At 38.2% G+C, this 12,319-nt stretch overlaps 1 protein-coding gene across 4 annotated transcripts in view; it reads right to left on the bottom strand.

Annotated features, from left to right (window-relative positions):
- zdhhc3a (zinc finger DHHC-type palmitoyltransferase 3a) overlaps window positions 1-12,319 on the bottom strand; it is a 45,744-nt gene that overhangs the window by 8,690 nt on the left and 24,735 nt on the right. For 2 of the 4 annotated variants that reach the window (XM_041244804.1, XM_041244803.1), the window contains exon 6: window positions 9,920-10,050. In XM_041244804.1, the coding sequence (XP_041100738.1) occupies window positions 9,920-10,050 (131 nt within the window). Of the gene's footprint in view, window positions 1-4,587; window positions 5,403-9,919; window positions 10,051-12,319 lie in introns of those variants that run through there. The other 2 variants (XM_041244806.1, XM_041244805.1) reach the window with 2 other exon arrangements.

The following is a 12,319-nucleotide window of genomic DNA, read 5'->3' as shown; positions in this document are numbered from 1 at the left end:
GCAGGGCTGTTACCTCCTGCAACACCACCAGTGTCTCGCGGATCCAAAATGGAGGGGGACCATGCTTGAATCGTAGAGATAGCCAGTCTGTACAGTAGTGTGCACCCAGGTGTCTGTGGTGCATTAACACCAATACTCCAGGTGATTCCTTGAAAAGGTGGCAGCAAATTGCTAGGGCTGCTGCTTGGCTTGTGGCTGAGCCTGAGGCTTTTGCCTTTGTGTTGGGTGGGGGAACATATTAAAATTCCCCCTTTGCGCAGCCGTGAGTGGTTTGTGAAAACCCCCTCTGGCCTCAGCAGGATTGTTCTATCTATTCTGGTTACAGGTTCTTTAGGAAATAAATACCCATGAGGTACTGGTTACATTTCGTACCTGATAGGGAACCTTAGAGAATGTTTGTAAAAACAGTCCTTAATGTTTTGTGAATAGGACCTTATGTAACAAAACAACCCCCACAAAAATAAACTACTCTACTATTTGGTTGAAATGGCTTTATACTTTAAAACTATAATTTGAATCGTTTCCAAACTGTGGATTCCCATCTGACATTCCCCTCTGTCAACATGAGCCTATTTGAATTGTTTTTATCTCACATCCTATTACCCTATCAACCTCTTCATTGACTACGCCTATCTGAAAAACTTCCCAAAATTTCCTAAGGATGTAGCTCTAAACCTATATTAGGTATAACCCCTGGAGTCTCGGATTTCAATAAAGACGACAGACTAGACTAAGAAGAAGACTAATACATCCTCCCAGATTAAAGGGCTTTATACATGTATGTCTCCAAAGACATTTTTAATGTGACATTTAATTTGTTTTTTCACTTACCTCATTTTTACACAGTACATTTATTTTTTACTATTTCAAGTAAAGTTATTAGCAGCAGGGATGTTTCACTTTGTTGCTGGAAACAGTGTTATCAAGAACAATTATTTTTGTTTTGTTTACTAAAGATGCTAAAGGAAAAAAAAGACTTTGTACGAATTTGAAAAACATGTAGGCTACTTTTAAGTTCATATTTGTTACTACAATGATAAAAGTGATCTAGCCATTTTTCATGCAGCCAAAACTTGATTGGTAGCAGGGAATAAGTGGAAATACAGTGTTAATGCTTAGCGAGAGGTGTCTACACACCTAATAAAATTCCCAATTTTCCTCTGTTTAAAAATCTCCACTGGGTATAAATACTTTAACCCCCCTACACAGAATTGAATCTAATTTTATTTTAAACCACCCATTTTTGTCTGGGGTTTTAACACTAAAAAATAAACACACTAAGTATTTGCTTTACTGACACACTTCATGTCAAATTTAGGAACCTAGCAGCCTCTTTAGTTTGTTTCCTAAATATTTAAACACATTGTTATCACACACGGTCGCTATCAATTCACTTTGCCACATGGGCAGCTGTTGTGGAAAATATATTCATCACTGATGTACCAGACCTGGCAGCTGGAGTCATTCTGCAGTACCACTGGTCACAGGGCAAGCCAGCACACCACGACTACCACGTATTGATGAGTATGGTCTCTTATATTTGAAAAATACACAGGATAAATCATACCACAAAAACTTGATGACATGCCTTATGTAACAAACAACTTACCACGTGGATAGGGCTTTGGTTTCTAATATTTAGATCTGCCACCATTTACATCAATTAAATGGGTCTCAATGTATGTCCCAGTTAAAAGTTTACAACGGCAAGTCTCTTAAACGGCAGTCTCTTAGGGCAGTGTTCTCTCACTTCTTGCTCAACAACCTTGACATTTTGATATATACAACGATGCATTGTGGTTGAATTTAAATTCAGATGTCACAGTTCCCATTAGAGGAAAAACACTTTGCATTCCGAGTTGAGTAGCCTGTATAAAGCAGTACATTACACTGTGCTGTTTTCTATAATAAAAACTTACTTCCATGCACTGTTTATTGCATCTGTTTTTGAGTAAGCAGCTTCAAATGCTATTTTACTGACTTGTTTTACATTCCTCTCACTACTTTATGATATTTGCAATCATTTATAATTTCCCCTAAACCTGTTTTTGAGCTTGTCTGGAGAATCCTAACTGCCAGCACTAAATAGCCTTACTCTCTCTCCTGCTCAATAGCCTAACTATCTCTCCTGCTACTTTATGTAGATAAGGTAGGGCCAGCTGAACCATTTATACATGCATTACATTGCATGAGGAAGTTCCTGGCATGTTGGAATCTCTATACAAGCTGAAAGCCAAGTGAGATTGAACAAAAAAAAGAATGAAAGCGTAACATTGGAGCAACAAAAGCCAGGATGCAAACAAACAATAGTAATGAAAAAAAAATAAGATATATATATATTATATATTATACATATATGCATGATTTATATATATAGATATTATATATATAATAAACTAATTTCTAAACAGCAGGTACTGCTTTGAAAAAGTAATAAAACGCCTATGCAGGTTAGCGCAGACTTTTAGAAAATAACATGTACATATCCACCAAACTTTAAGAGACCAAACAAAACACAATGTCTTGCATTACTTCAATGCAGCCTGTTACCACAGCCCATATTACACTAGAGAGTGCTGTCGTTAAGGTAGACAGCATTAGAGTCAGAGCCTGCAAACAAGCTGGAAAAATGAGCGAGAAACAAACTGGGCTAGTTATTTATTAGTCTGCAGTAACGACTTTTTGCAGTAGCACGTTTTCTTATATATATATATATATTGTGAGCCAGCTCACAAGTTTACCACCAGGAGTCATTCATGGCAGGTTTGGTATGAGCCCACAGAGGTTGCCAGAAATGATCAGATGGACCTGTGGGCAGCATACATGCCTGCCATGATGTCAAGGAGTTAACGGACCGACAGGCTGCAGGTGTGGTTAGGTAGGCAATTAGGGTTTGACTATTGTTAGACTATCATTGGCCTTAATTGGCCCACACCTGTAGCCTGTAACGGCCAAATGCCTGGCTGGTAAAAGGGAGCATGTGCCGCTAGTCTGGTTGGTTTGTTTGTTTTGTTTGCCTGCCTGAGAACTTCTGAGGACTATCTACAATAAGATCGGAACGGGATAACGTGGTGGTCTTTTGCATCTGCAATTCCCTGTTCTCTGCAGGGGCTATGAGGAACGGCCTGTCCGCTGCTGAGATTCGCAAAGGGACTGGACTGCGGAATAAGGGTAGGAGAAGGGTTCCTAAAGAAGAAACCTAAAACCCAGGTGGAATTACCTATTCACCAACTGGACGGGGTTATTGGTCTGGTTGGTTTACATCAGCAATTTTGCTTTGGTGATTTGGTTTTTGTTTGAAACCTTGTTTGAACTGTTTATTTTCTTTTGGACATTGCAATATAAGAGCCAGCTGTATAGAATACTGGAATAAAGACTTGCTTTGTTTTGGAAACTACTGCCTGTTTTCTTCGTGTGCACCTACCCGCCCACAATATATATATATATATATATATATATAGAGATATATATATATATATATGATATAGAGAGAGAGAGAGAGAGAGAGAGAGAGAGAGAGAATGATGATTATAAGGGATTGTACATATGAAGATCAAGAATAGACAAGCATTTGAAAATTACAAAAATCTGTAAGATGAGAAGTTGTTTCACCGTTAATGGAACCTCCACTGCGATTATTTTTTTTTCCCCACTGCTCATTTAAGATGGCGCTCATGTTTAAAAAAAAAAACAAAAAAACAAAACAAAAAAAAGATGCAAAGTAGAAAAACTAGAGTGTAAAGTGGGATTCGATATTGATGGGAAAAAGAATAATGTGCCAATAGATTTTAGTGCATTTCTGAAAATATACCTTATCAAAGGTCCACTAAAGACTAAAACAACTTCAGTCATTACTTACAGGTGCAATTCCCGTCTTATACAGCCTTGTCTTTTTGCAGCTTGTTAATTGAGCGAGGAAAGGAGCCACATGAAAGGATCAACAATGTAACACCTGGAGGTCCTGCTACATCACACTTTAGTCTTGGACTGCCAGCCACCCACTAACAAAACAGGAAAAGGGAAGCAGACACAAAGTACAGTAGTGGATTAACTGCCCATTATGGCCATCATAATTTCCCATGCTTTGTTCAAGTGACAATAAAATGAATCCATGATTTTCAAATGAAACCTGGCTTTTAAAACCTATTTATTTAAACAGGTGTAGCAACAAAGTTTGTACTGTATAGTCAGACAGAATAGATATTTGTATAAAGCAGGCCAGAGTTGATAAAACCACTATCCAGAAATCGTAACAATCTTAAATACTACTACCCCTCCTCCTCCTCCTCGCATCCGGTAAAGGCGCATGATGCACCCTATAGCTTGGACTTCACCAGTTTGAGTCCAGGCTATTCTACTGCCAACCATCTCAGGGGGCGGCGGACAATTGGTCGAGAGCCACCCAGGGGGAGGGGGGTGCGGTGGGGATCTTAGGTCAGCCAGGGTGTCCTCGGCTTACTGCGCACCAGAGACCCCTGTGGTCTGGCCAGGCATTTGTGGTCTTGCCTGCAAGCTGCCCAGAGCTGCGTTGTCCTACGACGCTGTAGCTCCTGGGTGGCTGCATGTGGGCCTGCAGCGTGTAAAGAAGCGGTCGGCTGATGGCACGTGCTTCGGAGGACAGCGTGTGTTCATCTTCGCTGCTCCCGAGTCAGCGCAGGGGTGGGAGCGGTGAGGTGAACCCAAAAATAATTGACTATTCGAAATAAGGGACAAAATGATAAAAACAATTGCCGATTACTAAATTATATATAAACAACTGAAAACCTTTAAATAAATTGCATAAAGGTACGATAAGTATGAAGAAACTAACAAGATACTTATTTCTGATGTTCTTGAATAGGTTTCTTGTCATTTATTTATTACACACATGGTATACCTGTATATTATTTAAATATAGGTAGTTTAGGCCCGATAATCAGTAGTCCCTTTATTATAGAAATTAATGAGAAAGCAAACAGAAAAAAGGGTTGAGTTGGCATGTTGTGAACAGAATGAAAATTCCAGTTAATACAGCAATAGCTCCAGACAAAGAAAGTTTTCAAAAACACACAAAGATGATTCTTTTCCCCTGCAACTGCAGCAAATGAATAATAACAATAAAAAATAATAATAATAAAAAATAAAAGAGACACTTGTTTGATGTCAAGGCTATAATATTTTTAAACGTAGTGCTTGGTAGTAGTGCAGCCCTGATATACACAATGGCAATGCTCTCAATCTCTCATTTTTTCTCACAGCGTTTTTCAGACAACATATTGATAAGGATCTGATTTGCCGTGGTCGGGCGTCGCGAAAGGGCTAAGCCATGCTATAGAAAAGGGGTGGCCAAACACTGCTTTCATGTTCATCCATTTTGTTTTTTTAGCCCATCTTCTCTCTTCCCTTTTCAACTGCTCTATCCCCTGAAAATGAGAAACAACCAGAACTTCAGTAAAATCACTTTGCTGATTCTCCTTGTCTTCTTCCAACTCCTCTTGTTGTTGCAGGTATGGAAATAAGACTTTTATTGCATAGCAGTTTTACCCATTCCAGGTTTTATGACAAGCTTGATTAGCCACAGTGTATATAGGTAATAAGCTCAGATGCGTCTTATTAAACTCAGTAAAACCAGGAATGGATGAAATTGCTATGCAATGGGAGAGCCATTTTTATCCCCGTTGCTGTTCCATTAACCTTTCCCGCCTCAGCGGTACCGAGAGGCCCCGTCCTTGGCAGTAACAACAATCAAGTCGGCTCATTTTGTAGTGACAACAAGATGGTGGTGGTGTTGACATCATTAAGGGGCAATGTTATACTGCAGATATGCAAATACAAAATGGTTTAATGGGCATAATAAAAAAGGCAAACAAATTTTTCTAACTGGAATCACATTTCGATTTCAACCTGGTTTCTGGCTGCTGCACACCGGACACAATACGATTTCTTGTCAGCCGTTACTTGTCAGATTACAACAACTTATTTTGTGGAACTTGACTCTTTTCTATATATTTTTTTTGTATCCAAGCACTACATTAAAGAAACAACTAGATATATACAATGGCTTGCAAAAGTATTCAGACCCATGACCAATTCTCTCATATTACTGAATTACAAATGGTACACTGAAATTTCGTTCTGTTCGATATTTTATTTTTAAACACTGAAACTCAGAATCAATTATTGTAAGGTGACATTGGTTTTATGTTGGGAAATATTTTTAAGAAAAATAAAAAACTGAAATATCTTGCTTGCATAAGTATTCAACCCTTGTGCTGTGGAAGCTCCCAGTTTGCACCGATGAAAGAGGACACAATTTGCTTACCATTGGCCTCCACCTGTGAACCATTAAAGTTGCTGTCACATTTTTTGGATAAAAACCCCACTGTTGAAGGATGATTGGTAAGGCTGTGAATCTGAAGGAAAATGAAGACCAAAGAGCATTCTACAGAAGTTAGAAATAAAGTAATACAAATGCATAGATTAGGGAAAGGGTACAAAATAATATCCAAGTGTTTGAATATCCCAGTGAGCACAGCTGGATCAATAATCAGGAAGTGGAAGCTGCATCACACCACCCAGGCACTGCCAAGAAAAGGCCATCCCTCAAAACTCAGCGCTCAAACAAGAAGGAGACTTGTGAGAGAAGCCACAGAGAGGCCAGCAATCACTTTGAAGGAGCTACAGAGTTCAGTGGCTAGGAGTGGAGTAATGGTGCACCAGTCAACCATATCAAGAGCTCTGCATAACACTGGCCTGTATGGGAAGGTGGCAAGAAAGAAGCTGTTACTCAAAAAGTACCATCTGAAAGCACGCCTGGAGTTTGCCAGAAAGCAAGAGAGTGACCCAGCTGCGATGTGGGAAAAGGTTTTGTGGTCAGATGAGACCAAGATAGAGCTTTTTGTACAAAACTCAAAGCTCTATGTGTGGCGCAAACCTAACACTGCCCATCCCTCAAGACACACCATCCCTACAGTGAAGTATGGTGGTGGCAGCATCATGCTGTGGGGATGCTTCTCATCAGCAGGGACTGGGCATCTTGTTACAATTGAAGGAAGAATGGATGGAGCAAAATACAGGAAAATACTGCAAGAGAATCTGCTTCAGTCCGCTAAAAAACTGAAGCTTGGGAGGAAATTCACCTTTCAGCAGGACAACGATTCCAAGCACAAGGCCAAAGCAACATTGGAATGGCTCAAGAACAAAAAGGTGAATGTCCTACAGTGGCCCAGTCAAAGTCCTGATCTCAATCCCATTGAGAATCTGTGGCACTATTGGAAAATTGCGGTCCACAAGCGTCGTCCAACCAACCTGAACAACCTGGAGCAAATCTGCCAAGAAGAATGGGCCAAAATCACTCTGACACTGTGTGCAAAGCTTGTACATACTTACCCCAAAAGACTTTAAGCTGTTATTGCAGCGAAAGGTGGCTCTACCAAATATTAATGTGTGGGGGTTGAACACTTATGCAAGCAAGATATTTCAGTTTTTTATTTTTCTTAAAAATATTTCCCAACATAAAACCAATGTCACCTTACAATAACTGATTTTGAGTTTAAGTGTTTTAAAATAAAATATCGACCAGAACGAAATTTCAATGTACCATTTGTAATTCAGTAATATGACAGAATCGGTCAGGGGTCTGAATACTTTTGCAAAGCACTGTGTATATGTATGTAAAGTAAAAACCAACAGAATTTTTATACAGGCTTGCTTGCGTTAAAAAACTTTGTAAAGGAATCAAGAATCTTCCTTCCCAAAATAAAAATAAAATGTTTTTATTTATCTGTTATGCGACACATTCCCATTTTTATTCAATCCTATTTATTTAGCATTGATGCTTGGGGTGTGAAAAGTTCTTATTAAAAGTATTGGCTCTATTGTTCAGTTGCATCGAAGCACGTATTCACTTCCGGTGTGTGGCAGCATTTACAGGTGTAACTGGAGACTTTTACAACTATTACAACCTTTAAAAACTATTACAGCTAGGTTCAGAACGGCTTTGCTTAACCACTAAATTACTGTGGAGCAGAATACTTTCCATGTGCACTAAAAGAGCATCTTGGTATGGATATACAATATCAGAGTTATTTTTGTTTAGTATTGTTTATAATCACACTGTATATCATTGTCAGTTACAGCAATCACATCCTGGTGACTTATTCAACTCAGCAATCAAAAGCTCCCCTGTGGCCTGAGTGGAGCTCTGACATGTATTCTGTTCAACTGGTACACCAGTGTTACCATTAAACTGTGATATTTCTAACTGTATCCACTAGGGACAGAGGATTGCAAGAGACAGGTTAATGTTTGGAACTGACATGCAAGCGATATACAGGCCACAGGGTGTTTTAAAAAGCTATGGTGACTTTGTCATGGCTTTCAAAATGTTATCAAGTACAGCTGTAAAAATAAAAGACAAAATTGTACGATTCAGTTGCACTGTTGCATAAATGTTTTACCAAATGTGTCAAATAAATGTATACTAAGCTGAGAATTTGGGAAAAGCTATTTTTCTACATGCTCAGTTTTAAATTTGAAAAAGTCCACTTTTGGAAGAAGGGAAGGGTTTTATTGACTACATAGCTCAATCGATATCTTTTAACACAAATCTGCAGGTTTTGACAAAAGAGGACTATAACTATAACTTCACCTTGCACAGTTGCAGACAAAAAGAAATGAAGAAAGAGAATTTCAGTTTAGTGAGGGATAAAACAGCAAAAACAGCATTGTTAATAAAACGGCATGCAGCAAACATCACACAGGTGTGGTCAATTTACACAGAAAACTATTGTAAAAAGATCTTTACAACCCTGGCAGACTAGACAAACAAGAAGTGCTGCTATATTGAATATTACAATGGCTTTATGAGGGGTGCTCAAACATCCAAGGGTGGATTTAATCAAAAACTACAGCAGATTTATGACCCATATTCAATCAAAGGGGCTGTATGTACACACACGGACAGATTTATACAAATACAGTCAATTATCAATAAAACTAATTTGGATTAGACAAATTTCCTGCAAAGTCCATGCAAATAGTCTCTTGCTGCAGATTTTAACATTCCCAGGACTACGGTGTCAACCATTCTAAAAAAACGGGATGCAATAATGCAGGCTTATGAACTCTATTCAGAATGGAACTTACTTCTTATAATATGAATTCACTTAATACAAATGTCCTGTTTGTGTGAATTATTTTGGAGCCTCCCCAAGGGAAGAAAAATTACCACAGTTCAAACAGGCTACTGGGAAGATTTAACTTGTATCCAGATTAGTGCCTCTATTCTGTATTTTAGTGCCGTTTGCTTTGTACACCTTTGCTGTATCTATGCCCAATTAATTTTTTTTATTTGAGTTTTTTTAAGCACTCTTTTTAAATTGTTTTTTATTTAACTTTCTTGACTGTAAAACCGTCAAAAACTATCTCCATGAATATAACATTTATCAAATCATCACAATAGACTTTGAAAAAAATCAGTAAATAACTTGTGAATTAAAGCTTGAAGGACTGCATATTAAAATCTGTTTTTGTAATTATGCCTACAGTATAGTGCCAGCTCCAAAGTTCTGGCTTGAAATACACAGGGTGTGTTTAACCTTGGCCATATGCTGTACAATACCTTCTAGCAAGTACTGGAAAAGATGAATAAACTCACTGGTGTGGAGAATTTCTCTCTCATTCAAACATCCCACACCCCACTTTCTCACTAAATACCTTTTCAGATATATGCAAAACATTTAAATCCCACAAATCCATGGTTGCCCAAAAGTCAAATGTCCCACCCCCATTTATTCATCTGACCCAATACTTGTGGCTAGTGATAATCGTTCCTGTGACATTACAACGAGAGAACTTGAACCTTATTCAATAGCTAAGAAACATACATCTACTTTAAGAGATAAGGAAAAGGTACAATAAGGTGGAAAATGACACTTACTGTTTCATCAGTACAGATTGAATGGACTTGGGTCCCAAACATCACAGATGTGAAAATAAGGAAAAGGAGCCCCTCAAAACACAACAGGATGAGCAGGATGACTGTCGCTGGAGGCGAGAAGGTACTGCACTCTGGGGAGAACACAGACATTTATACAGGGGTTCGGAGAGCACAGGCTATTTTAGAGTGGCTGGGGTGCACAGGGGTGTGTAGCTCTTATGGGCACAGTCAGACCTTTTAGAAAGACCTGAATAGAAAATCGGACAGAGTTGTCCTGGTTACACTCTTGTATTTTTGTGTGTATGCATCAGAACACACCACACTAGATGACTTGAGGTTGTTATGGTAATATTATATAGGGCTATAGTTAGATACTATGGGGTAGATGTACTAAGACAGGCCAGTCGCAGCACAAACATACCGCAATTTGCATTTTCATTACGACAATTTCGCAAAGTGCACATTCTATCAGATGTACTAAGAGAAAATATGTTAATGAAGAGAGCCGCAATATACTGAAATACTACTAGCGTCATCTTAGCAAGATCTCTAGCGAGAGTTGTGCGACATTTTTACAAATAAAATAGCGGCAGTTGAGTTGTGGTTTGAGATAACATTATTTTTGTTAAATGTAAACGTCATCTCTACAATGCATTCTGTTCCGTCTTCATTTTACCCATTTTAATACTATACTATACTATATATATATATATATATATATATATATATATATATATATATATATATATATATATATATATATATAGTGTCATTTCTGAAAAGATAAGATACAGTGGGGTCTCAACCTTCACCCCGAAAAAGGTTTTCATAATCATACAGTAGCCCCTTGCTAAACCGCATATGTTTGTCCAACATAAGGAGGTGTCGGGTTTAAAAACAATACAATAAAATCGCACACACATACATTTACAGGTCTCAATGTATTTTTCATATAAATCATTGCTCTGAAATAACACTATGTAAAAATATAAATCTGTACAGTAGGCCTACACAGTACAGTAGTAAAATCAAATGAATACATAGCGCACTTCACTTCACTTTAGCCTGCTGGTAACACACAATAAATCATGCTGCTGTACTGTACACACTGGTGTACAATGCTAATAAAAGATTATTTTAAATTGAAACTAAATGATTTTAGTTTTTTAATTTTTTTATCATTATTATTATTATTTTTAACTTAGTCTACTTGGTAGCCTAGACAACTAACACACACTAGACCATGGTCCTATACAGATATGAATAAGCTAGAGGGGTCAGAGGCACATGTCTGTAATCTATGGCTCCCAACAACACACCGCGGAAACCAGAAATGTCACAGAAATTTGTAAGTACATCCTGACTTTAGTGAAAATTAGGTACTAGGGTGTTTGTCTCAAAAATACATTGAACACAACTGGCAACACACGAGAAAAAGGCAGCAACATTTGGGACTGTTTAAAACATGCTTTCAAAAGTTCTTAACAAACTGATGCAATTGTATGTGTTGCTAATGCACGCAGCTTTAGTACATCTCATTACAATATTTTTGATTCCTTGAATTTCTGCAGGATCTCCCAGAATTACATATCCATTTAAGGCTAAAGCGCAAATAAGAACTGCAGCTGCAAAGCATTTGCTGAAATGATGCTAACAGCATTGCATTTGTTTAGTACATTTCACGCTACACTTCCGACTAGTTTGCAGGTGGTTTGCAACGATTGCGACAGATGCAACACTGTAGTACATCTACCCCTAAGTGTGTACTTAAATACACTGTAGAGTTCTGGTCAACACAAAAAGACATCACTGCACTTGAAAAACTACAGACAAGGGCAACTAGACTAATCCAAGGAATACATGGTACGAGCGACAGTATGGTCAAATATTGACCAAGCTGCAAACACGCCAAAAAGAGAAGAGGTGGCCTAAAGGGCACAAATGGAGTGAAAGTGTATTCAGAATGTAAGGAACTGTACATTAGGATACTTATTTGTATGTGTTAGTCTACCAGGTGAAGTTGAAACAAGAAACAATTACTATCTTGGGAGAAACCTTGCACTGGCACACGATTTACAGCATGCTGAATGTCTTCATGTTTCAATTGTTATGTCCTTATTTTTAAATGGTTTCCAGGCAGGAGTCATGTATAAATGTGCCAGACAGCCTTTTCAGTGTGTTCTGTTGCATTGTGCATGGCAGTGCAGCTCACTGCAAGATGTTGCCACACAAACTACAGAGCAGTTCAACGAGTCCAAGCTAAGGTCCTGAATTTCAAAGCTTATGGGTATGACATCTTAGGTAATGTATTATTCCTGTTGTTTAGATTCTCTTTGTAAAATCGGCTTCTGTTTCAGTCACCATGTGACATGGCTTTTTAAAAGAAGAAACACACTGTGA

This window comes from Polyodon spathula, chromosome 3, assembly GCF_017654505.1.
Source record: "Polyodon spathula isolate WHYD16114869_AA chromosome 3, ASM1765450v1, whole genome shotgun sequence".
Classification (NCBI taxonomy): Eukaryota; Metazoa; Chordata; class Actinopteri; order Acipenseriformes; family Polyodontidae; genus Polyodon; species Polyodon spathula.
This window is presented reverse-complemented; position numbering and strand designations above follow the sequence as displayed.